This window comes from Engraulis encrasicolus, chromosome 22 (assembly GCF_034702125.1).
Source record: "Engraulis encrasicolus isolate BLACKSEA-1 chromosome 22, IST_EnEncr_1.0, whole genome shotgun sequence".
NCBI lineage: Eukaryota > Metazoa > Chordata > Actinopteri > Clupeiformes > Engraulidae > Engraulis > Engraulis encrasicolus.
The window spans coordinates 45,741,534-45,767,601 of NC_085878.1; the positions used below are offsets into that span (position 1 = coordinate 45,741,534).

Genomic DNA, 26,068 nt, shown 5'->3' on the forward strand with positions numbered 1-26,068 from the left:
TGCAGTAGTAATTGCATGTGCCATGCCATTTTAAATGGGCATTATTTATTTATTTATTTATTCTCAGTCAGGGCCTTCCATCTGCTGGGACAGGGCATTTTTTTTTATTTTAGTTCAACACTGAGAGAGTCAGATTTAACACTTTGTCCTAGAGCCTCTTCTAGTCTACGTAGTCTAGTCTTACTCTGTCAAAAGAGTGCAAAAAGAGATGTTTTCCTTGTTAATGCAGTGAGAATTTATAAAACTATTGTGTGACGTTCTTGCAACTTCAGATGTGTGGTCTACCGCTCTTGCAGCCACAGGAGGACAACCGACTGCTCAAGAGGCGGAAGTCGGAAGTCGGAATAACAGCCTCTTCCTGATCCTCCTCCTGTTGCCACTGGTGGCTGCCATGGCAACTGTATGGTACTACTGGCTCCTTATAAAGTACTGTGAGTAAGCCCTTACTTCACATGCTACACATAGGGTTGCCACCCCTGCCTGACAAAAAAATCTGGACATTTCACACTCAATCAACTGTTTTGCTTGTGAACAACGTGCTTCACTTGAGGAAGCTTTAAGATGTGAGCATTGGGGTTTAGTGTCAGTTGTTTGTTCACATTTAGCAGAAAGTTCTTATATGGTCAGATGGGGGTGCTGGGTTTTTGTTTGTTCATTTAACAGGTTGATGTATATCTGATGCATAGGACAACAAGGACAATGAATGCCTCTGGCAGACATTTGTTCTGCATGAGTAATCATTTAATAGTCTAATAGCTTAGCTCCAAAATATAAAGGAATCGTTCAGTTTGTGTTACAAGCATGAAAATTGGTACACATATAGCCAAAGGTATTCCGAAAAGAAATGGATATGGAGTCATCGTGAATTTTCAACATGGTGGCCATGGCAGCCATTTTTCAAAATGGCCGCCAGCAACAATAGTTTTCTTGGATATAATATATTTTAGACATATTTACCATTCATACCACTTGGTAAATGTAATATGGATATAATTTAAAAGTTGTCACGAATATTCAAGATGGCTGAAATTTTCAAGATGGCCGCTGTCACTTGTATGATTTATCTGATATAGGTGATATCGGTGTCAAATCAGTCATTTTTCATGATGCAGAATTCTAATTTGGAACTTTGGAATTAACCAGAAGCTTCCTTTTAGCTCATTCTTGATATACAGTATAGTATCACTGTTTCTTTCAAAATGGCAGCCCATGTCAGATAGTCATACAATAGTGGAGTCTGTTAAGGGTTTTTACCATTACGGAACTGACAAAAGCACTTTGCATGGTGTTTCCTTATGGTATATGCTGTAATTCTAGCCTAGGAAAAAGAAAAAAAAATCTACTATGTCATATACAATATGTCATGTTGTGTAATGCATTACATTGTTATTACATTACATTATATTTAGCTGACAATGTTAATATAGTCCCGAACTCAGCAGAGATGAAAGGGCAATGGTAGTCTGCTTGACCAGATTGATGAAAAGTACAAAAATGGCACTACCCTCACCATTTGATTAAGATTTGGGAGGTAGCGATTCCATTCCATTCCATTCTAAAATGCATTGCAATGCATTACATTTCCATTGAAAGTAAAGTAAATGTTTCATCAGTCATGATGAGGCAATACAAGTAGGCAGATACTGAGCAACATTTTGTTGGCTGTTTTCTGTCAGTTTTGCAGTTTTCAATGCTTTGAAGTGCTTTTATTTAATTTAACATCCATTTGCTCCTGAAATATCCTCGGAAGTAGGCCTAATTGAAACTTGAAAAAATGATCGCATCGATGATGGAACTTGCTGCATTGAATTGAATTTTCCATGCCCTGCATTGCATTGCATTACCGAATCGATTATTGTAGTACATCGTGTGAAAGTATAAGTCTGTGCTTACATGCTTGACAGCAAATGTACCATTGTGAATGATTTGAGAAGATTCTTGGTCTGAATTCAAATTAAAATTTCCCACACTAAAACTATGGTGAGAATAGACGACTGCTGCTAATGCTTGCTCAGCATCTGAATGGGGAAGTGTCAGAGCAAGATGATGTCCAAGGTAGCAGGTTCTCCATCCTCTATTTTCATTAACAGATATTTGTTATTTGTATGAGAGAGGGTAAAAGACAGGACCTCTCCATATGTATGAAGAACCCACAAGATCACCTAATTCTACATTCTCACAAGTAGCATTGTGCATATATTGAGTGCATTTCAGCCATCTTTAGAATGGAATTACAGAGACATTACTCAATATACATGTAGGCTACAGTATGTCTTCAGTTCAAATTAAATGGAAATGTTTTTTAAGTAAGTGTTGAATAAGTAGGCAGAGGTCAATTGTTTTTTTCCCCTGAATTTGCAAACAAGTCCTCACTTAGTAATTGTGTCACAAGTTGCATTACAGTTAGTCAGTGAGTACTTCATTTGCTACTTCAAAACAGACAGCTGATGGACAACATGTGCCACCCTTACCCACAGAAGAGAGAAATATCTAACATCTAATAACAAAATGCCACATGACTTAACATGAACTTGACATGAATGCCACATGACATAACCTTCAAGAGTTTGAGTGGCAACAGTAACATAAGTCATTCCCACTACACTTTTTTGCTTTCTATTGTACATGACCTCAGAATGCTCTACATGTTTCAGTTCTATAATTGAACTGTGCAGTACACTACAGTACAGTACAGTAGCATAGTACGGTGCGGTATAGAAAAGTACAGTACAGTGCAGTACAGTAGCATACAGTACGGTGCAGTATAGAAAAGTGCAGTAGAGTGTAGTACAGTACAGCACAGTAGCATACAGTACGGTGCAGTACAATATAGTACAGTAGTATACAGTACGGTGCAATATAGAAAAGTGCAGTAGAGTATAGTACAGTACAGAACAGTAGCATACAGTACGGTGCAGTACAGTAGCATACAGTACGGTGCAGTACATTATAGTACAGTAGCATACAGTACGGTGCAGTATAGCAAAGTACAGTACAGTGCCATACAGTATGACACATTACAGTACAGTATAGTATTTCACATTACAGTACAGTACTATAGTAGAGTGTAGTACAGTAGCATACAGTATAGTACAGTACTGTACAGTACAGTATTTCACATTACAGTACAGTACAGTATAGTAGAGTGTAGTACAGTACAGTACAGTACTGGGTCGTAAGGAAGCAGCGTTCTAAATGTCATGCTGTTTTCAGCTCCGTAACCGTAATGGCCTTTTCTTGAAAATGGCGGCCATCTTGAATATTCATGAAAACTTTTAAATTATCCATAAGACATTTACCAAGTAGTATGAATGGTAAATATGTCTAAAATGTCATATTATATCCAATTACTCGTAAGAAAACTGTTGTTGCTGGCAGCCATTTTGAAAAATTGCTGATATGGCCACCATGTTGAAAATTCACGATGGCTCCATATCCAGTTCTTTTTAGAATGCCTTTGGCTACATGCGTATCAATTTTCATGCTTGTATCACAAACTGAACGATTGTTTTGGTAAGCCGCTGCACTATAAGGAATCCTGGATCTCAATATTAATGTATTAACTGTTTTTTTTTTTTCATTTTCTGTGTGCAGGGCTGTATACAAAGTACATGAGGTGGCAAAGGTGGGTCTGTCTGTCTGTCTATAGCAGTGATGGGGAACCTTTTTCATTCAAGGGGCCTCTTCAAATTTTATGAAGTCCTCCAAGGGCTGTACTATGGAAACAAACCAGGATTACCCCCTTCACTATATCCCCCTATATTGAAGGTGGCCACCTTTACAACCGACCAAAACTTCACTAGGCCCACCGAAAATATAGCTTAACTGTATTACATATGTCATTTCTAAGATTGCTTTACAAAACATCTCGTATTTCATGTGCACAACATCAAATTTATATCGGGGGCCGCATCAGACGACCTCACAGGCTCTAAACAGCCTGCGGGCCATAAGTCCCCACCAATGGGTATAGTATATATCTATCTATCTGCATAATGTATATAACACTCTGTATTCAGCCTTCACCCCTTTACTGTCGTTTTTCTTTTTATTTATGTCATTCTGGTTTTCTATCCAAAATATATATGACCAGATACCGCTCCACCTCTTCTCGTGCCAACAACAAGTATGTTTGCCGCTCCACAGTCCCACCTATTCCAGGTGATGCACACAAATATTCATACATTTCTATCTCACTGTGTTACATTACATTACATTACATTCCATTTGGCAGACGCTTTATAACCAAAGCGACTTTCAAAAGAGCACATAATCAAGTCAACATCACAAGCAAATACAAAGTGCATAGGAAATATACAGAACAACAAGTGCAGTTGCAAAGAGGGGTTAGGTTTTTTGGTTTGTTTTTGTTTTTTTGTTACCATCCATACTGATACTGGCATCATATCTAAGCCTTTTGAGAGCTTAGGTGACATAAAGTTGTGAGTAGGTCATTTAACAGAGTCGATTTAACATATTCTAGAGTATATGGTCCCAAAGTACTCTCTGTTAACACTGCTTTTTCTTTTACTGTGTACTTCGTCACGTGTAACAAAATCTACATTTCTCCACAGCCCGAAGCACAAATTCTACTGCAAACCATACAACCAGGTATGGCGCTCGCAAGTCTTACTTGTTGTCCTTAATTGCTGAATTGTTTGCTTACCGTATGTTGTCTTTAATTCCTAACTTGTAATTATGACGGTTTCTATGTACTGTGATTTTGTTGCAAAATGTGCCTTCCACTGAAGCCTACCCTTGTTGACTTTCTCTTTCCTTTCCTTTTGTAGCGTGGTGGAAGATTGCTACACCAACGCACTATATGGTGATGTGCTCATCTTTTTTGACTCGCTTAGCTATTTTAGTGTGCAATTATCGGAAATTATGCATGGGTTGTGTCATTTTGGACACAACCACACATGCTATTAGAAATACTAAGCTTGGTGACCAAAGCTGAAGGTCTGTTGTGGTGTAGTGTGCAGGGGTCAAATAAGACCCTTGGCTATAACTGGACACCAAGATTCGTATAGAACACGTCTGAAACATCTTTTTGGACACTATAGACAATCTCTTCGTGCATCATTTGTTAAATGCAAATGAGTATGAAGTAGAAGTAGAGGTAAAGGAAAAGTTAAAACCCTCAGTGGGTACAGGTACAGTGGAAAAACTGATGTAACAACTACAGTGTGTAATATCATGTACTCGTTTTTCTACATAGACAACAGCATCATGCCGGACAGTTCCGGAGGTCTAGAAGAAGAAGAGGAAGAGTCTGTGTATGCCAACATGGCCACTGCTGACAGGGCTGAGCCTGAGCCTTGACATTCTGGCCACCCCAATGAGACTGGATGAACATGAAGAGCTCCTCTCCCCTGCTCCCTCCTGAGTCTGCACATTTCTGCTCTCATGAAAAGCTTATCATTTTTTAAATACATTATGTTTTTGGTGTTTGCTATTATGATGGGACAGTGATGTGAGGGAGTAGTGGGGAAGGATCAGCAAATCACCTCAGGTCAGACTTGAATCCTGGGCTTATGGTATGGCGACTTACCCCACTGATCATCTGGGGTAGTCCCTGAAGCATCTGTGGGTTACAGACTTTTATTCTTCTACTGAGCCACACCAATGAGAATTTCATTTTCAGAAGAAAGGTGTGGATAGGCCTTTTTTCCTGCTGGGGTACAATACAAAAAGTTTTAAGCCACTGCACTTTTTCTTGGACTTTGACGTCCTCTTGGACCTTGAAACACCAGAGATCCAGTTGCTTACAATGGAAGTTGTTGAGTAACATAACCTGAACAAATGAGAATATTCATTCACAAAGTGATGCAATACTATCAGCTTCTCAGCTCACACACAGACAGCCTGTGCTTAAAGTACAAAAGGATTTTTTGTCTTTAGTGATTCTGTAATTCATGCTTACAATAATTCGTTTTTTTTAAAGCAATACTCTGAATCTTACCCTGAAGTCAAACTGAGTGACAAAATACAGGATGGACTCATATGAAATGTGGTACCTGTATACCTTCCCTCTGACTAAATCATTAGTCTGGAGTTGTGTGAAACCATCCCAATTAGATGTCTCGACATGCACATTTGTGCTCCCGCCCTGAAATGTATTGTATGATAAAGTCACCATTGGTTTGTATTATGGCAAGTTTGTGAAATAATGATTAAAGATCGATTATGTTCTAAGCTGTAGCATTATCTTTTCACATTTTCAAGCAGGTATTTGATTGGGTTTCAATGATACCAAATGAGCGACATCAGTGCATTAGAATTAGAAATACGTATTATGTAATTGTCTAAGCATTTGGCAAACCTTCACACACACAGGTGCTGGTAAGGGGCAGGGCATTTCAAGGGGACAAGGGCTTAACTGGGAACCAGAGAGGACCATGACATAGTTAGGGCCGGCCTTCAGCGTACATACCGGTGCAAGGACTGTGTAACAGTTGTCAATCAGTAGAGTTTGGCAGCAGAATATTAGTTTTAAAAAGAAAACTCATTCGGGAAAACTCATGCAAGATATATTGTCTAATAGCCTAGCCAATATAGTATTTTTTTCACTTGTCAGTGCGTCTGCCTCACAAGTGCTGAACCATGCAGGACAATCTCCCTCGGTAACATGTACAAGTACATGCAGGGCCACTTTTGGGGCATTTTCATGTTTCTGCCTGGTTTCGAACCCAGGACTCTTATCTACCGGGAGGGTACCAAATACAGTATGTTCTCTGCCTGCTACAACGAAGATAATCAGCCTGTCAGTCACAGCCAGCGTGTCAGCTAAACGGACTGTGTGTGTGTGTGTGTGTGTGTGTGTGTGTGTGTGTGTGTGTGTGTGTGTGTGTGTGTGTGTGTGTGTGCGCGCGCGCGCGCGCAGTGGTGTAGTCTACTTTTTTATGGTGGGTATACTGTATATTGGAGCATTTTTTGAAGTGGGTATACTGTATATATTTGTGCCATTCAAAATAATGGATCAATCAATTTCAAGTGGGTATACTGAAATCCCTGAAATTTAGAAGTGGGTATACTCCGTATACCCGCGTTCTACGTAGACTACACCACTGTGTGTGTGTGTGTGTGTGTGTGTGTGTGTGTGTGTGTGTGTGTGTGTGTGTGTGTGTGTGTGTGTGTGTGTGTGTGTGTGTGTGCATGCGCGCAGTGGTGCAGTCTACTTTTTTATGGTGGGTATACTGTATATTGGAGCATTTTTTGAAGTGGGTATACTGTATATATTTGTGCCATTCAAAATAATGGATCAATCAATTTTAAGTGGGTATACTGAAATACCTGAAATTTAGAAGTGGGTATACTCCGTATACCCGCGTTCTACGTAGACTACACCACTGTGTGTGTGTGTGTGTGTGTGTGTGTGTGTGTGTGTGTGTGTGTGTGTGTGTGTGTGTGTGTGTGTGTGTGTGTGTGTGTGTGTGTGTGTGTTGCATGGATGCATATGCGTGTCAGTGTCTGCGCGGATCTGTATGAGTCAGTGAGTGAGTTTCACTTTCAGCAGATCTCTATATCCAACTCCAGACTTCAGTGTGGACGAACTCTTTCTCTCTACTTCACCTCTCATAACATGATATTATCATGTCAGCTGTCTTACTGCTATACATTGTAATGGGTAAGTATTTCTTAACCTTTAAACTTCCTTAAAAGTGGGTGTGTTATATTGTTTTTGAGTGTATAATATATTAGTAATGTATGTAGTAATGCCATCGTAAAGAATCTAGAATGTATTTGTTCTGCTAAGCTAATGGAATACTAAATTGTCACTGAAAGGCACTGCTATTTGCGAGTTAATGTCAAAATTCAAGTTTGAGGTTATTTGTTTGAATTGCACTTAAAAATGATAAGTCTAAAACATTTTCATGAACTTTGTTTGCGTTCTGTCAAAGCAAACACATGTCCACAGCAGCCCTCAGTAAGAGGTATGTTGACTTTACAAAACCACACAAAGTGAAAGCCTTCATGTTCAGCTTTTCAGAGGCTACTGCATCGCTAACGTGAGTACCTGTTTTATTTTCCTGAATTAGACATTGATGGTTTCCAGCCAGCAAACATTTCTGTCAGCAGAACTCAAGTGTTTGTCGGGGACTCCCTGGAAATAACCTGCATCACAGCCTTGAGAAATCCTTCTAGCAAGTTCTGCATGTACCTTTGTAAGAATGGAAGTGGCTTTCGCATGGCTATGGTAAAGCACACTGGCGAGGTTAGATTTAAACTTGACAGCCTGACAACGCAAGACTCTGGCCTCTACAGCTGTGTGGCTTCTGCCCAGAAAATGTCTCCTACCAAAGTCACTTCAACGTGTATTAATGCTGTGTACATAAGGGTAGATGGTAAGGGAACATTCTTGCATTTTCAGTATAAATTATGCTGGCTTCACAAATGTAATCTTTTTTATGCATATTATATATACATGTGTTGTGTTTAGTAGTGTCCTTTCTCTGATTATGCTCAACACCTTTTCAGTTTCCCAACTTAGGAAGCTGATTCTCTACTCCTTGGCCTTCCTGATTGATTTGGTGGTACTGTTGACATTAATTGGACTCTGTTACCACAAGAAATGGCTGAACCGTGGTGAGTCGATATCATTTTAGCTCCATTTCCAACGTTTTTTATTCTAAGTTTAAATATATATATATTTGTATCTGTACCTTAGGACGTCAAGACGATCTCAAAGACAGGTAAAGTGAAAGGCAAGCCGTGACCTGCATTGAATATCTCTAAGAACACATTTGCTATAGGCCTACAATAGTTATTATCCACAGGATGTGAAATGATGCTCTTATTCTTTATTAACAGTCAACAACATGAGATCATCTACACAGAACTGGTTGGCTTGAAAGGTATCACTGAATGCTTTCTAGAAGTTGGTTGTCTAATGACATACTAACTGAGAAAATGTAACTTTTTTAACCTCCTATTTTTCCTTTTAGAAGACAAAAACCGCTACCATGTGTGAGTATTTTTTTCTGTAGTATTTTATGGTGACATGTCTGTATCCACTTTGTGCCACTTTTTGCTGAAAAGACCCAACCGCATCATAGCAACGTTGCTACAACATTACCAGATTTGTCATTATATTTTTGGTGATAATAAGGTTATCACATACGTAGGCTCTGTGCAAAGCAAGTAGAGTAGAGACGGGAGGGCTTACTGACGTCATAACAGCGTAGTACGAAATGATGGCGAGGGGAGTACGGAAATGTTATTCTTCTTCTACGTACGGTCAGTATTGAAATCATCAGGGAAGCATGCAATGCACTTCCGCGAGGGTCGGAGTGTGGAACAGGTCATAGGACAGCGTGAATGTTTGTCAGCTGTCCTTAATTACCCCTAGCAATTACTGCTGACCAACAGCTGCAGTTAATTTGGCCACAAATTATCCATCATGGTGTCGCCCCCACTGACCATGCACAAGGGAGTACGGAAATTGTATCCATCGCACCCACTGACCAATGACCATGCGCAAGGGAGTTAATTTTCCATCCACTCGTATCTTCAGGCAACGCCCCCGTACTACACCGTGGCCAATGCATTTCCCCCCGAGAGATTGTTCTTCTGTGTTGAGTTTCTTTGCCCATACTGTCACAGCACTGGCAACAGCACAGACACTGATCACAGGACTGACAATAATATTGACACTTAATCACATCAATGACAAAAATACTGGCTTACTGGTCATATATTGACAACAGACCCTTGTCGGCCTATAATATGGACCTAAGCCCCCATGTTGTTAACTCTTTAAGGGCTGTGTATTTCACTGCTACCATTTAAAGGTTATCAGGTCTCCAGGGAGGGAGTTCTCGAGGCCCGCAGCCCCTTAGCAGTTGCATATTGCTAGTGACAAAGAGGTCTGGTTGGTGTTAAAATTAGTCATTGATGTTTGGTTTGCTCTGTGTCTCATTTTTGGTGGGGTTATTCTTTCAGCAACCATGACACCAGAGTCATCTACACCAGCATCAAAGTCAGAGGTGAGCAGAACCTGCTGTTCAAAACAGCTGACCACAGTATTTATAGATACATGTACGTGATGGTCATGCAGGCTTGGTCTCATCGTGTTCTCATGTGAAGCATGGCCGAAGAGTGTAACTGAAATAAATGAACACTTATGTGCATGCACACATGCACGCAAACACACACACACACACAGGCATTTTTAGCACAATCTATTTTAAACCTACTCGTTCCTCTACCTATGAGTTACATATTTCCTTTAACCCATGAGAACGTATGAATCTGTTTAGTACTGTGATGACCAAAACAGTAGGCCTTAATTTCATGACTGGCTTTCTCGCATGTACTCCACCAGGCTCCCGTACACGCAGCAGGAACTCAAAAGCAGATCTTTGGATATCGCCACACTAACGGATGGATGACTTTTTGTACCACAGGCCCATCACAACTTTGTCGCCATGTTTGGCAACCTGCCCTGCTCAGCTTATAAATTATATACATTTTCAGTTTTCAGATTGCATACACATGTACAATGTTTGTATGTCCGAACTTTCCATTTCAACTTTTACACCACCTAGAATGGGGTTAGTCCAGAAAAGGTTGTTGGTCCTCTCCTTTGCAATTAAGATTGTAGGCCTACAGTATGCATATTGTAACTTTTCATCATCGACAACATAAAATTGTTTTCCATGAAACGAAAACCTCAAACATGCTCACATTTTTCTTCTTTCTGCAGAGAAAGTGTTGTACTGTAATTATGCCGTTCCCAGTCAACAGGCAAAGTCGAGGTCCAGGTTTACTGATGTTTATTTTGCACCAACTCATTCATACGACGTTGAAACACTGAAAACACCGTAGAACTAAAAGACAAACAAAAAACACAGGACTAAATCATATGCTCTCAAACACCAAAACCATAAGACATAAACAAAATGAAAATGACAAAAGACAAGTTACACATACCACTTTTCCCGCTTGTTGACTAAGAATGGACTTGGAGACTTCAGGATACTCTTCTTAAAAAGCTTACAACTTTAACGCTTCCTTTGACTTGAAAAGCGCACTTGAACTTGAACCTTGCGTGGAGCAACTCACTCACACGCTACCGCTTTCATTCATGAATTTCTTTGTACTCCAAACGGGAAGTGACATATAGCAACATGTTTAGACAGGACAACGTCAAAATAAAGGTACAACAAAGAAACTCAAAATAACAGCAAATAAAGTGCGTCTGGAGGATGAATACAAAAATAGAAATACATTACGGACTTAGAAATGTTAAATATTATGAAAAGTACAAAAATAAATATTTTCTTTTATTTCCTTATTTTGACTTTTTGTGAACACAGACACACTCCCACCATCACACTATGTGTGATTAGACAGACATTTCATTCATACAGCACTCATACACTCACACTCAGTCATTCACACTCTTAAAACTTAACCTTTAATTGAATTCTTTATATTAAAATCTACTTTAATTATTTTAGAATAAAACTCATGAATTACTTTATCACTTTCAAGTAGGGCCTTTGTATTGTGCGTAGATTAACTGCCTTGTGCATATGTGCCTTCACTATCTAGTGTTGTGCAACTAACCAATATCTCTGTGCTGGACATGATGCAGTGTTGCTTGCACATCAACTGGCGTACGCCAATACATTCTGGTAAAGTGCTTTTCTTTGACCACTTTCTTTTTCATTTCATCATCGGCTTTCTTCTTCTCAAGTGTCACAGATAGGGCTGGGTATTGCAGCCGTGTTCCTGTATCGATTCGATTTCGATTCTTAGGGCTTTGAATCGATTAATCACGATTCGATTCGATTCAATTCGATTCACTCCGAATCGATTAAATCCGTTCGCTTTTTGGTGCAAGGATTTCCCCCAAAAGATGCTGTTGCCTATTTTTATATAAAAATGTCAAAGGGCTGTGGCTTGACAGTGTTAACAGATTGCTATTTTGTAATAAATAGGCCTAGGCCTAATTGACTAATACCTACTGGGCATTTTCCATAGACCAAAATGAAACAAAAAGAACAAAAAGAAAAAGAGCAAAAAAAAATCGATTTTGTGCCCTGTGAATCGATTATGTGAATTTTAAATGATATCGATCGATTATCGATTGAATCGATTATTTTACCCAGCCCTAGTCACAGATTTCTCAGATCTTTTCTTACGATTTTTGGCCCTTCTGGCACAACGTTTGGGTTTCACTTTGGACTTAATGTCTTTTCTCCAATCAGAGCACTCCATGTGTTTCCAGGAAGACGTCTGCATCTTCATCCTTGTGGAATGGACTTGGCGTCTTCTCCACTCTGGGTCTCCATCTTGTCCTCCCACCATAACCTTCTCTTCTTCAGGTAAGTCTTGCCTCTTCTTTCTCTTTAGAGGGAGTGAACTCTCTGGAGGACCACTTTCTTTTGACTTTGGGCCTTTCTTCACCAGCATCTGAAGCGTCACATCATCTTGCGACATGACTTTTTCCTCATCGACAGAGGCCAGGATCTCCTTTACTTTGCTGCAGTGCACATGGTGGACTTCAGACCAGAGTCTGTGAGTAGGGGTAATGACAGGTGGTACTTGCTTACTGATAGTGCGATGGGTTATGGCACTTCCATTCTCACGGTCCCGAACCAGGTTGCTGGAGCCAACAATGCTCCAACCCAGAACGGACTTCAGGGCGAATGGCTGGCCTTCTTCACCACTCAGCACCTCTCTGGGGAGCAAGACCTGAGGACAGTTATAGCCAATGAGCAATCCCACTTCACAGGGAAGCTCAGGAGGCATTTCGTCAGCCACATGTTGTAGATGAGGCCAATTCCTTGCAGTGGCACAGGTAGGTATATGAGATCTGTTTGCAGGTATGTAGTCCCTGGTGTAAGATAAGGGGAGTCTAACTCTCTCCCTAGACATCAGACCTCTCACCTGTAACCCTTGCAGCTTATGGCTGGCGACAACTTGTGCTTTAGATGTCATTGTTGAGATTTTTAGTTGGACAGGTTCTTGGTTAGCACGCAGCTCATCTGCTACACTCTTTATAACGAAGGTGGAATCACTTTGGTTATCAAGCAGTGCGTATACCAACACCTCTTCGTCTGGATTGTCTATTCTGGAGACGTACACTGGAAGGATAGAGGATGTGTGAGTGCTTCGTTTATCTTGGATGACCCTATTAGATGTTACTTCTGTTACTTCTGTCTGTGACTGTGATGGATGTTCCTGATCTCCCTTTACACGATCCTCATGCAAACAGGTTGGGTGACGCTTGCCACATTTGTCACACACACACCTTGCATTGCAACTTTTGGAAATATGGCCAAGCTTGAGGCATCCAAAGCACAATCTTTCCATCAGCACAAACTTAACTCTTTCTTCCAATGTTTTCTCCATAAACTTGCGGCACTCATGAACAGTATGGCCGTATCGGTTACAGAATAAACAGGTGTTAGAATCTTCACTAGAGCTGGTAGTAAAGGTCTTGGCAGTTGAAGTGTGATTTCTCTGGAATTTGTGGCTGTTGTCATGTGTCTTGGACTGATCATGCTCGACTGGCTTTATTGCTTGGAGTGAAGTGATTGGGTTGCAGGCAATTCTAGCCTCTTTGCTTAAAAACTTAACAAAAACTTTAAAATCAGGGAAAACTTTATGCTCTTCTTGGAACATGGTGACTGATCTGTTCCAGCGTGAGCTTAGCCACTCTGGCAACTTGGCTACGATTCTCTGGTTTTCGACACAGTCATTCAACGCTTGTAGGCCCTGCACATGTGGCATGGCTGTCTCTACACTTGTCAGGAAGTCAACAAATTCCCGCAGGTCTCTGCCGTCCTTGGTAGAAATCTTGTGCCACGACTGGATCTTGTCACGGTATGCCTTGCCCACGACAAAGGAATTGCCAAAACGGTCTTCTAAGATCTCCCAAGCAGCACGGTAAGCACCTTCGGTTCCAAGTAAGGAATAACCTTCAATGGCTTTCTTCACTGGGCCACCCACATACTTGCGAAGAAAGAACAGTTTTTCTTGAACAGGAAGATTCTTACGGTCTATCAAGGTCTTAAAGGACAACTTCCAATCAGTGAACTGTAGGGGGTCACCAAAGAAAACAGCAGGCTCAGGAATGGGAATTCTATTAGCAGTTATGGCTTCAGCAAGTGTTTTGACAAGATCATTAGATGCTTCACAAGACATAGTATCATGTGGTTGAGGTGTGCTGGCGTGAACAGCAGGTACTTGTGGAGAGGCAGGCAAGGGGGTTGGAGAGGTTTTGCGCTCAGATGCCCTTAAGGGGCGAGTGCTAGAGCAAGGTAAACTTAAAGGAGGAACATGAACATTCACATTTTCTTGAGGAGCGGCAGTAACTTCATCCTCACTACCATACATGCTCTCACTATAAATCTTCAGCTTAGCTTGTGCTGCATTATGTTCTTTCAGTCCCTGTAAACGCTCAACTTCCTTTTCTCTCTCCTGTATTTTCATCTTCCTTGCTGTACTCTCTGCCACAAACTCAGCTCTTTTTCTCGCAAGCTCTGCTTCCATTTCCTTTTCCTCAACTTCTCTTTCAGCCATCTTTCTTTTCTCCTCTGCCTCAAGCATCCGTATCTCTTCCTCATGTTGATGCTGCGTCTTCATTATTTCCAAAACTTCATGTGTTGCAGCTACTTCAGCTGCTGCTTCTTGTTTTTTCACTGATGACTTGCATGATAATCTTCCTGATGCTTTGGAGATATCCATGGATCGTGCGGAGGTAATACTAGATACAGTGGCATTAAATACTGATTCTGAGTCTGGCCAAGGAATATCTTCTGGGTCGCCTTCTGAATTGATGAAACATTGGGCCTTCTCATTTGCTGTCCTGGTGATTGCCAGACAAGCATCATTTCTCCTTCTAATCTCCAGGTCCGGGACAGCAATCACTCTGATTTTGTCATACACTTGGCTTAGTTCTCTCACTGTGGCATTAATGGCATTAATGACTTCTTTAATAAAATCAGTGTCTTCTTTAACTTTCAGAGACCTTTTTAAGCCATTTACATGGTACTTCCACCTTTTGTACATTCTTCCAAAGGCTTTATGTAACTGATCCAATTTTTCATGTTGCAGTGCTTTTCCTTTTTCAGAGAGAGTTTGTGACCGGCTACTTCTCCTGAGGTCTTGGACTTCTTCAACTTTGGATTGAGGCTGGCCTTGCTTAGCCCCCTCATCTGGTTCCTTATCCTCTTCATGTTCAGCCTGCACTACAACATCTTTCTCTGAATTAGGGATTGTCTCAATATTTGTGGGAGGTAATGTGGCCTCTTGTGCATCTGCCATGATGGACTACAGTGATTGCAGTAGGCCTACACCAAGATACTATTATTAAGCAGTGAGCTACTTAAATTGAAGATGAGCTTAATTTTCTTATTAGACCTATTTTCTTTTTAAAGATTTTTTTTTCCTTTTAAGAAAAGTGCTTCAAAATTTAAATTGCTTCAACTTCATTCACACATCTTCCATTCAACCATTTTAAACACATAGGCCTACACCATAAACACTGGTAACCATAACCCCTTTGTCAAACATGATACAAACACAGACACATTTTCAAATAACCAAAATAGCCATTATTTCAATCATTCAGTAGCAGTACAAAATGTCCATTGTTTCATTTCAGTATTTTCTTTCCCTTTTTTTCTTAGAAAGTCTTGAAATCGCGGACGGTTAAGTCCATAAGAGAATGCCCTCTCAATGTCCACGACAACGCAGGGCAAATGAAAGGGGAAAAGCAGCGTACTTTTTACCTTGGAGCAGTTCTTGGACCCGCGCCACTTCAAAGGCACGAAATGCGAGTTCCTTGCTCCTTGCTCGCGCCGTATAATCTTCTCCTTGTTTCGGCAACACGGACGGAACACTTGCAACCGAAAGCAGCCACCTGCCCGCGGAACAAAGTCTCTTTCCTTGGTGACTTCGGAACGCAGGTGTAGCCACTCTTCTCGTCCTCGCCTTCACCGAAGCTGAAGTGTTCTACTGTGCCGTTCCCAGTCAACAGGCAAAGTCGAGGTCCAGGTTTACTGATGTTTATTTTGCACCAACTCATTCATACGACGTTGAAACACTGAAAACACCGTAGAACTAAAAGACAAACAAAAAACACAGGACTAAATCATATGCTCTCAAACACCAAAACCATAAGACATAAACAAAATGAAAATGACAAAAGACAAGTTACACATACCACTTTTCCCGCTTGTTGACTAAGAATGGACTTGGAGACTTCAGGATACTCTTCTTAAAAAGCTTACAACTTTAACGCTTCCTTTGACTTGAAAAGCGCACTTGAACTTGAACCTTGCGTGGAGCAACTCACTCACACGCTACCGCTTTCATTCATGAATTTCTTTGTACTCCAAACGGGAAGTGACATATAGCAACATGTTTAGACAGGACAACGTCAAAATAAAGGTACAACAAAGAAACTCAAAATAACAGCAAATAAAGTGCGTCTGGAGGATGAATACAAAAATAGAAATACATTACGGACTTAGAAATGTTAAATATTATGAAAAGTACAAAAATAAATATTTTCTTTTATTTCCTTATTTTGACTTTTTGTGAACACAGACACAATACTAATGAATGTAAATGAATGCATTTACAACAACCTTTTAAAAAATATGTTTATACTTGTCTTTAAAACAAAGTTTTACATTTACAAGTTGTACTGTTGTTTATAAATTATTTGTCTTAATAAAGTCTTCAATGCAGTTCAAATAACCTTTCATACCCTGTCAGCCAAAGTAGTTAGGGAATGGATCGCACTCAGTTTTTTCTTCTTTCTTTTTCTTTTCTTTTATTTAAACATTACAGGGACAGACACGTTTCGGCTGCATGGGCCTTCATCAGTGTCACCGGCTCGTGCAGCCGAAACGTCTGTCTGTCCCTGCAATGTTTGAATAAAAACAAAGAAAAAGAAAGGAGAAAAACTGAGTGCGATCCATTCCCTAACTACTTGATTACTTCAGAGACGCACCAACAAGACGGAAGAGCGCGGTGTGTGGAAGATAACTGTCAGCCAAAGTACTCTTATCCTTCTATGCTGAGGCCATTGGCCAGCTACTAGACAGGGCTTTTCTATGATATTAGGCAGGCACTTCCTTTCTACGATATTATGATCGACTTAGTCCACTGTCTATATGACAGATTAACCAATAGGCTACCCATTGAGCCTCTGATGACTGGCGGCTCACTGGGAAAATGCTATGTATGCCAGATTACCAGTCCAAGCCTTTAGACATGTGTGAACCAAAGTCCACTCTATCAGGCTTTGCAGCTTTGCAGCAGAAAAAGTATATAAATACAATGAAACCATACCAAATTTAACAATATATTTTAATACAGTATACTTCCAATAACACATCCAGGAGTTTTTGACACCTATGATTGTGATGAAAACACATTTTCTGGGTGAAGAAACTGTTTCAAAAACATGCAAATCATGGCAAACAATGTGTCTGCCATATTTAACATTTTGAAAATGAAAATGGGTGGAACTCCATAGTGCCAAAGTGTTGATTCTGATGCCTCCAGTGCCATCCAAGTTGGTCATCTTGAAAACATTGGCCTCTAAATGCTGTTCTTATTGAGTATTAGCACACGAGATTTGGTCAAAATCACACTGTCCCTCGGAAACCAAGGAAGATTGTAAACATTTGTCCTGCAGGGGGCGACAAAATTCTGCTTACTGTGACAGTATGGCATTAGGCACATTAGGGCACAAGTAGTGTAGCAGTGTAGGCCCAGTTGAAAATAGCCACGGTAGGCCAATATACATGATTATTACTGTATTGCTATCCTATTGTTGCTTTGTGATTTCAATTAGACCTACAATAAATAAAGAAATAAAGATATTAGCCTCAAGAGCTTGTAGTAATATTGGCTTATGCATGCACTCTAAGTCTACACAAACCAAATCTTGTACTGTCAGGGTACATTCGTGCATATGGTCTGGGAGTGCCCAACAGTTGCACGGTTCTGGAACGGTGTGGCTTTGGCTCTGGCAGAGCTGGTGGGCACCCCTATACCTGTTACTTTGCCTGTTCTGATCCTCAACAACTTCTCTGAGTTAAACATACCTGCTCTGACTAAACGAATCGTTCTGACTGGTTTGACGGCTGCCAAAAAGCTAGTAGTCACAAGGTGGAAACTACCTCACAAACCTACTACCAGGCAGTGGGTTCTTCCCTTTTTTGATGTGGTCTCTATGGAGTTATGTTATTGTTATTGTGTGGGATCTGAGGGGGGTTGGGTGGGTGGGCTGAGGGCTTTGTGTTGATTATGTTGTTGTACATGTGTTGTTTTACTTTGATGTTGTTGAATAAATAAAAAAAATGATCACAAAAAACAAAGCCAAATCTTTGTTTGCTCAATGCACTACACAATGTACTGTCTAGTGTCATCATTCATTGTCACTGTGAGTTGGTCCGCTTGTCATGGGGTTACATGGTGTTTCATGGGCAGCTTGTGGGGAAACTTGGGGAGCAGAATCAAGAAATTCTAATGTGGCATCTGAAATGGGGACGCAATAGTCATTCTCATATTCCGATGTGTGCTTATGTGTCAGTATAGTCACAAGTTCTACAGTATGTTGGGATACAGTAACTGCCATCTAAATAGACTGATAGAGAGCTTCCTCACCACAGGCATCACTGTTCGATATGGTAACACCACACAGGCTAAAAGGGAGGCTCTGCAAAGAATCATAGACATCGCAGAGAGGATTACCGGCACAAAACGTTCCTCTACTGACTCCATGTAGAGAGAGTATGTGCAGTGCAGTCAGAAGAGAGCAGATAGAATATATCATACTGTAACAATCAATAACAATCAGCGATACTGAACCATTTCTGGAAATAAGTGTATCTTCCCCTCAGTTAAATAACTGAGTTTTACATTTCCTCTGTTCTTTTAACACACGTCGCTCCACCAATGGAACGTTGTAATAGTTAGGCCTACTGAAAAAAAATTATCGTAGTGGCCTACTACACCACTAGTGCACAAGGCCTTTAGTAATACATTACAACTTCGTCATTGCCATTCTGGTAGCACCTCATTTGTAACAGGGGCTGTCTTACTGGTTTAAGCCATTCTCAAAGTCTGGTGATGTTACTGGACCCGTACAATTCAATTTCATATACTGGCTTGAAGATAGAATATACATGACCAGACTCCATCCAGCTGAACTTTGCTCATATATGAGCACTGCACGTACAACCTGTAAAACATAGTAGCAAGAATGGCATCCCCTCTAAAAAAAAAGACATGATTTCACTGTTGGGTCAGACTATTTTTTTTCCTTTTCTTTTTTTTTACTCAGAGGGCTTGCGCCAGTGTTCCAATGCCTCGACTACTACACTGTTTGACATATGTGTGAGAACTAAACAGCTCTGACTTTGACTTTGATCTAATTTGTGTAAAAGTGTTTATGTTTCATATATTCGCTGTACATTTTGTGCTGGGCTGGTTCACACGCCAGTTTCTAATTAGGCCTACATTGTGGGAGCACAATACATCCGGCAGACCTTAAAACATTATCTGCTTCTGTGCACGTTCTTACTGGTGGTGGTGTCGGTATCCGCATCTGTCTCACTTGACAGATAGTATAAGACCACCACAAAGCTGAAGAAGTTAATCCAACCAGAAACAAGGGCAATGAAAGGCCAAAGTGGGAGAGTCATGTGGATGTTTCCATTTCTTTTCTCCTACATAAGTGAGTATATAAAACCATTCACTTTTGTTTCGGCTGCAAGAGCCCTTTTGGTCTTTTTTTGCCTTGTTATCGGACATTGCAGTGGTCAGGCAGGCTCTTGCAGCCAAAGCATCTGTCTGACCCCTGCAATGACTGACAAAAAAGACCAAGAAGAACTTGAGTGCAATTTGTTATCTATAGGCTAATTGTACATGTTATTGTATACACATCCCATGACAAAAATGTATGACAAAATGTAGCCTATGTTCTGTGATGTGTGAAGTTACTCACTTACTGACTACACTTAGACCCTGAGAAAGCGTATGAAAGATGTAGGTAGCTAAATGACAACTCGATGACTACCGGTACATAAATAGTGAAAATGTTATTCCCAATCAGAAATAAGTCTGTTTTGACTCCTTTCCCTCTTTGATCCATGGTGCAGGTGTGTGTGTACTGGATATATCACAGGGTACATCAGGTACGTGCTACATGTGCTTCAGAGCTTTTCTACCGTATCAAGTGCCTGCACAAATCATTTTTAATTTCATTTTTGTGGTCACTGATTTGTTCAAAACCTTTGTTGATAGGTATTCATGCTGACGCTAGTATTTCATCTGGCATGATCAAATTATGCTGATTTTTGTGAAATAGCCACTGATTTTCCTTTATACTGTTGGCAGAAACAAATGTCCACACTGGCGATATTTCATCTGACACAACCATTCATTTGGAGGGGGCAACAGTAACCCTGAGATGTGAAACGTCACACAAGGACCCCATCTGGTACCTGTGCAAGAATGGAGATGGTGTGAGGGTACAAGATGTTAGATCTTCAGAGTCAAACAGTGTCTACTTCAGTCTTACTGACGTTAAAGCCAAAGATTCAGGCAATTACAGTTGTATGCTCTCAACAAAGAAGGTCAAGCTCACGGATGCCTGCTCCAGTTCTGCCAATGCCATTGAAATTCAGGTTGAAGGTGATGTGCAAACTAATTCCTTCAAAAGTCCATTGTCATTTTTGTCCTCATTTTTTTTTCACTAATGCTGTATACATATCTCGAAACTCGAAACAGAGGTCTTCTCTGGGGATGTTTCATGTGACACATCAAGACCTCTGGAGGGGACCGCAGTGACAGTGGAATGCCGCACCTCACAGCGCCCTGGAAAGCTCGTCTGGTACCTGTGCAAAGATGGAGATGGAGTTGGAACACAAGAGGTTGAATCTTCACAAAGTGTCTCCTTCAATCTGACAGATGTAAAAGTCCATCAGTCGGGCCATTACAGCTGTCTATACTCACCAAAGAAGCTGAGGAGCGTTAATGCCTGTTCCAGCACTTTTCTGAACAATAGACCAACCATTGAAATGCAGGTGAAAGGTAATATGAAGCACCTCAGTTTTATTCTGCTATTATGGGTTATAAATTGACCTCTGGTCATTTGTGAATGAATAGAAACACTAAATGGTGAATAAAAAACAAGTTTGTCACTTTTTTATTTCATTTTTTTTTAAATGTTGTTCTCTTAAACAGATCTTGTCTCAGGGGATGTTTCATGTGACACACCGCGACCTCTGGAGGGGACCACAGTGACAGTGGAATGCCGCACCTCACAGCGCCCTGGAAAGCTCATCTGGTACCTGTGCAAAGATGGAGATGGAGTTGGAACACAAGAGGTCGAATCTTCACAAAGTGTCTCCTTTAATCTGACAGATGTAAAAGTCCATCAGTCGGGCCATTACAGCTGTCTATACTCAACAAAGAAGCTCACAACCAATTGTGCTTGTTCCAGTGCAGCCCCTGATAGTGTCATTGAGGTCCTGATTCAAGGTAATGTATTAACAGTCTCATGGTAATACTATAATATGTTTCTACATATGTGTCATTTTTACTGCTTCTGAAGTGACACAACGGTGTATTCTGAACAGCTAGGAGCTGTTTGTGGTCCTGGCTTCGCTGGTCGTTGCTGCTCATCTTACTTGGACTCCACACGACTTGTGTCAATGATGCTATATTCAAACACTGTAAGTAGGCTAAATGTACGTGAGCACACACAGCATTGGGTACGTGGAAAATGTAATAATAACAAACATATTGAACACAGTGACATTAGGATAGAGAGCAAATATATAGACCATACGTTTAGGGGGTACTCATGCTATGACAAAAAGGCTTTGGGGTACACAGGACTAAAAAGGTTGGTAAACACTGAGTTAAAATGTGCTCATGAGCAGAAAGAAACTGAAAGGACTTGAACTGTTAGAGGATGTCCTGTGAGGTGTCTGGAATACTAAATCATAAACAAGTCATGTTTATATTAGAGATGCACCGGATCCTGATTTTTAGGATCCTGCCGGATACCGGATCCACTGCTTAAGATCCTGCCGGATCCGGAACCGGATACCGGATCCTACAAAAGGGTTGAAACACATAGCCTACTCGCACACGTTGGCCCTTTTTATTGCGTTGGCTCAAACTATTTTTTAGACTCATTGGCTTACTGCCACACTGCCTGCGACGGCCGCTTACAAAGGGCTTTCACTCCATGCAGAGATTGGGGTTGTGACTGAAAAGCCTAGGCTATGTAAAAACTAGAGATGCACCAGATCCTGAATTTTAGGATCCTACCGGATACCGGATCCACTGCTTAAGATCCTGCCGGATCCGGATCCTGTGAAAAACCCTATTATCCTGCCGGATCTGGAACCGGATCTTGGATCCTGTGCATCTATAGTTTATATAATTCCCATGTTTTGGATGAAATGGGTAAAATAATTATTCCACATGTGTTTCATCACCAGGTTCAGGAGATCATAGTGCGAGGAGCAAACGTAATAATGAAATAATCCCAAATAAGCATCCTGCCAGCTCTGAAGACTGAAGACAAAATGTCTGAGGGACAACTTAACTTCAATCATGTGATTTTTAGCTTGGCGCTACCCATACTTCTTGTGCTTTTTGTACAATCAACTAATTTTGACCACTACTGTTCAAAAGTGTGTGGCCACCCCATTATATTTTTTTGCAATTGAAATTGTTGACTTCTATTGAATATGGTGGTACAAATGTAAGTACTGAACAGACAAAGGTGAAAAAAGGTGTGAATACCTTGCCTAGTTCTCAGCTCGCAAAGCCTCAGAACTACAGGTCATGCGAGAGTCAGAACATTCATTACCCATCAGATTGGTGAAATTGTACAGAAAAGTGAAATATAACCAACCTCTCTCGCACATTTTTTTTTTACATGGGAATAGGTGTTTTAATCTATTTTTCTACGTACGGTACATTTCAAGAAAACATGGAGCCATTGGAAAACTCAGTTTGAATGCTTTCCAATGGTAATTGTATGATATTTGTTGCCTTGCCACCTTGGTTGCAAATTCAATTCAAAGTAGACACATTTATAGCCATCAGAATGAACCAATGGTTGTATATTACATGGATAAACCTAAGGGGACCTGTTATTATGAATTAACGATCCATTGTCTCTGCCATGTTTTAGAGTGCAAGCACATGCCATGCATTGTTAGGAAGCTTTGATTGTCCTATTTCAAATGATATGTATAACATCTAGCAATGTATGGATTAACAGGAGCAGACATCCACTTTTGCATGCATGGGGTTCACAAAGCTCATTGGGGGGTGACAGGAAATTCTGGACAGTATCTCGCCCAAGAAGTGGATCTATGTATTATTAATCTTTCAAAAGTTGAGGATACATTTTAGTCACCTTATGTGCATAATTTTGAATAATGTGAAGTGTGATTTATTGTAATATATGTCTATAAAGCAAATTACTATTTGTTGTATCATGTATGCATTTCTTTCAGGAAAGAATGACACAATAAACTGATTTTAAACCATAGGCCTAACTGAAATTGTCAGAAAAAAAACTATCGTGGGGGAAAGTGTGGTGTAAGGTCGTTAGTTTCTCCTATCTAACTCCTCACACATACAGTTTGTATTCATTAACGTGGCAGTATGAGTGTATGATCTAAATGTGGTTACGTCCCATTGGTCCAACAGCCCATTAGTCCGACCAGACATGTCAAAACTATGCCCAAACCTAAACAATTCCTAACCCTAACCGCTATTTACAGTAAGGCATGTTCTGTCAGTATACAGTTATTTTAGCATCATACGTTTGTAAATATTCACTTTTAAGTTTACTTTTAAGTAAGAGCTATGGCCAAACCAAAACAATTCCTAACCCTAACCGTCAGTAAAGGCATGTTTTTGTCTGAAAGGACGTGCCCAGGTGTAGCCTAGCCTACCCTAGTAGCTGTGTGATGCTCCTTTATGGCTTATTGTCTGACTTATGGGCTGTCGGACTAACGGGCTGTCGGACTAATGGGCTGTCGGACCAATCGGCCGACCCTCTGAGAGCAGCTGGTATAGGGCCAATACAAGCAATGTCCTCCTGCAGACGACCAGCCCAGGGATTTGAGCTCTTTCTCCCAACTTGCTCCTCTCCAAAGTTCAATGTTTCAGGGTATAGACCCCACGTACAGTTCATACAATCCAAAGGCTTCAAGTAGTCCTCAAGAGGTGAGAGCTAGCTCCTTAGCACACAGTCAACCCGGTCAAAGATTCCCCAGCTAGTTATCTCCCAAAGCCGGTATTACGCCTGGCTCACAAGCTCAACTTCTCTGCAAGGAACTCTCAAACAAAGTGCAGTTTTAGGTTGCCCAATGTCCAGCAAGGCAAGCTCAGTCCAAAGCTCTGGTCGGTGACCTGGCGAGCCGGCTTAACTCCAGGCTTCTTGCCTGCAGGAACGCTAACCTGTGACCCCCTGAACTCTGACCTTTTATAGGCTAGAGGTTAATTGTCTCCCCGTTGTGTTGTGAACGTGAAAGTGGGCTGTGCTAGTCTATGTCCTCACTGACCCTACCTAACTTCCCAACATCGGTTACCCCAAACCTTTGAACAGTAGTGTATGTTATGTTAGCATTTAAAACTTATATTATCCATTTTCTTGGTTCTTTATGTTTGCCAAGATGCTCATTCTCTACAGTTGAAATACTGTATTTTGTTGAAAAACAGCTAACAGAAAAACAGACTATTAAAGGGGCACTGTGCAGGAAATGGTCAAAAAAGGTACTGCAACTATGCTGCTCATTGAAACTGGGCTGCCTATTGCCAAATTTGATCTTTACATGAAAGTTCACTAAGTAATAAACAAATATTTTCTAGTATGGTCCAAGTACAGTCATTTTTGCAGCCAAAAATGGCTATTTTTGGAAATTCAAAATGGCGGACCATGGAGAAGATCCCCCTTTTCATGTATGAAAAGTGCAATTTTTCCAGTCATAATGAATACTTAAAATTTGATGCTGGTGGTAAGTACTCATGAAAAAGGTAACATTGCTGAATGGGCAGCATGAATTCTGGAAATAAACAACTAAAAATCTCACACAGTGCCCTTTTAAAGATAGGCCTAGTTAAATGTAGCTATGTGTCTGTAGCCTATAGTCACTAGTTCTATGCTGAGATGCAGTAACCACGATCTAAAAAGACTGTAGAGCATCACTGATCTGATATGGCAACACCACACAGGCTAAAAGGGAGGCTCTGCAAAGAATCATAAAAAAACGCAGAGAGGATTATAGGTACAAAACTATCCTCTATGGACTGCATGTAGTTCAGCTCAGCCAAAAGACAGCAGAGAGAATCACTAAAGACACTCCATCCAGCTGAACTCTGCTCAGACATGAGCACTGCACATACAACCTGAGGCACAGAGTGGACAGCATCACCAATACAAAAGCATGGTTTTACAGTCAGACTGATCGTAAAATAAAATATTTGACGAATCTCTTGTTTGTTAGTTTTTTTGACCAGAGTCTCTCTTCTTTTGTATTTGTTAAGGCCTTTATAAAGTCTGTCGTATTGCTTTACATATTTTTTTCTCAGAGGGCCTGCACAGGCGTTCCAATGCCTTATACTAGTTTGCACACAAATTGCAGATAAACAGCTCTGACTTTGACTTTGATCAAATGTGTGTCAATGTGTTTATGTTTCATACATTATTTTGCAGAGGTGTCAAAAGTAAAACTAAATTCATGGTGTACAACAGCAGCACATGCTATTACATAGCTTTTACACAATTTACTGCATGGAGATAGACTCTGTGTTGTTACTGAAAAACACTAAGAACCTAACAAGGCCCAACCACAAATTTGATCCAACCAATGCAGAGTCAGCTGATTATAAGACGAGTGCACAGGTCTACTGATTACTCAGATAAGTTACCTGTGTCGGAAGCAGAGGTGGAACGTAGTATTTTTACTTCGTTACTGTACTTAAGTAGTTTTTTCTGGAATTTGTACTTACTTGAGTAAAAAATAAAAATGCAGACATGGAGAAAGACAGCCATTGC

The 26,068-nt window shown here is 40.6% G+C and overlaps 1 protein-coding gene across 3 annotated transcripts; it reads left to right on the top strand.

Moving 5' to 3' along the window:
• The first annotated feature begins 7,525 nt into the window (after positions 1-7,525).
• On the top strand, positions 7,526-10,712 carry LOC134438752 (uncharacterized). 3 transcript variants are annotated; one of them, XM_063188394.1, is made up of 9 exons: positions 7,526-7,627; positions 7,902-7,934; positions 8,040-8,345; positions 8,479-8,586; positions 8,669-8,693; positions 8,812-8,855; positions 8,946-8,967; positions 9,943-9,986; positions 10,325-10,712. In XM_063188394.1, exons 1-9 carry the CDS (start codon positions 7,594-7,596, stop codon positions 10,378-10,380), a joined length of 672 nt encoding a protein of 223 aa, XP_063044464.1. In that variant the 5' UTR covers positions 7,526-7,593; the 3' UTR covers positions 10,381-10,712. The 3 variants fall into 3 exon arrangements, with proteins under 3 accessions (XP_063044464.1, XP_063044465.1, XP_063044462.1); XM_063188395.1 differs by lacking the exon at positions 7,902-7,934; XM_063188392.1 differs by lacking the exon at positions 7,526-7,627 and having other exon boundaries at positions 7,642-7,934.
• The last annotated feature ends 15,356 nt before the right edge of the window (positions 10,713-26,068 follow it).

Bases quoted from the DNA above. Each gene is read 5' to 3' on its own strand.
- LOC134438752 (XM_063188392.1), top strand. From the start codon at position 7,853: ATGATAAGTCTAAAACATTTTCATGAACTTTGTTTGCGTTCTGTCAAA. The intron at 8,587-8,668 runs GTGAGTCGATAT...TCTGTACCTTAG, and splicing joins CAAGAAATGGCTGAACCGTG to GACGTCAAGACGATCTCAAA. The intron at 9,987-10,324 runs GTGAGCAGAACC...GTACTCCACCAG, and splicing joins CACCAGCATCAAAGTCAGAG to GCTCCCGTACACGCAGCAGG.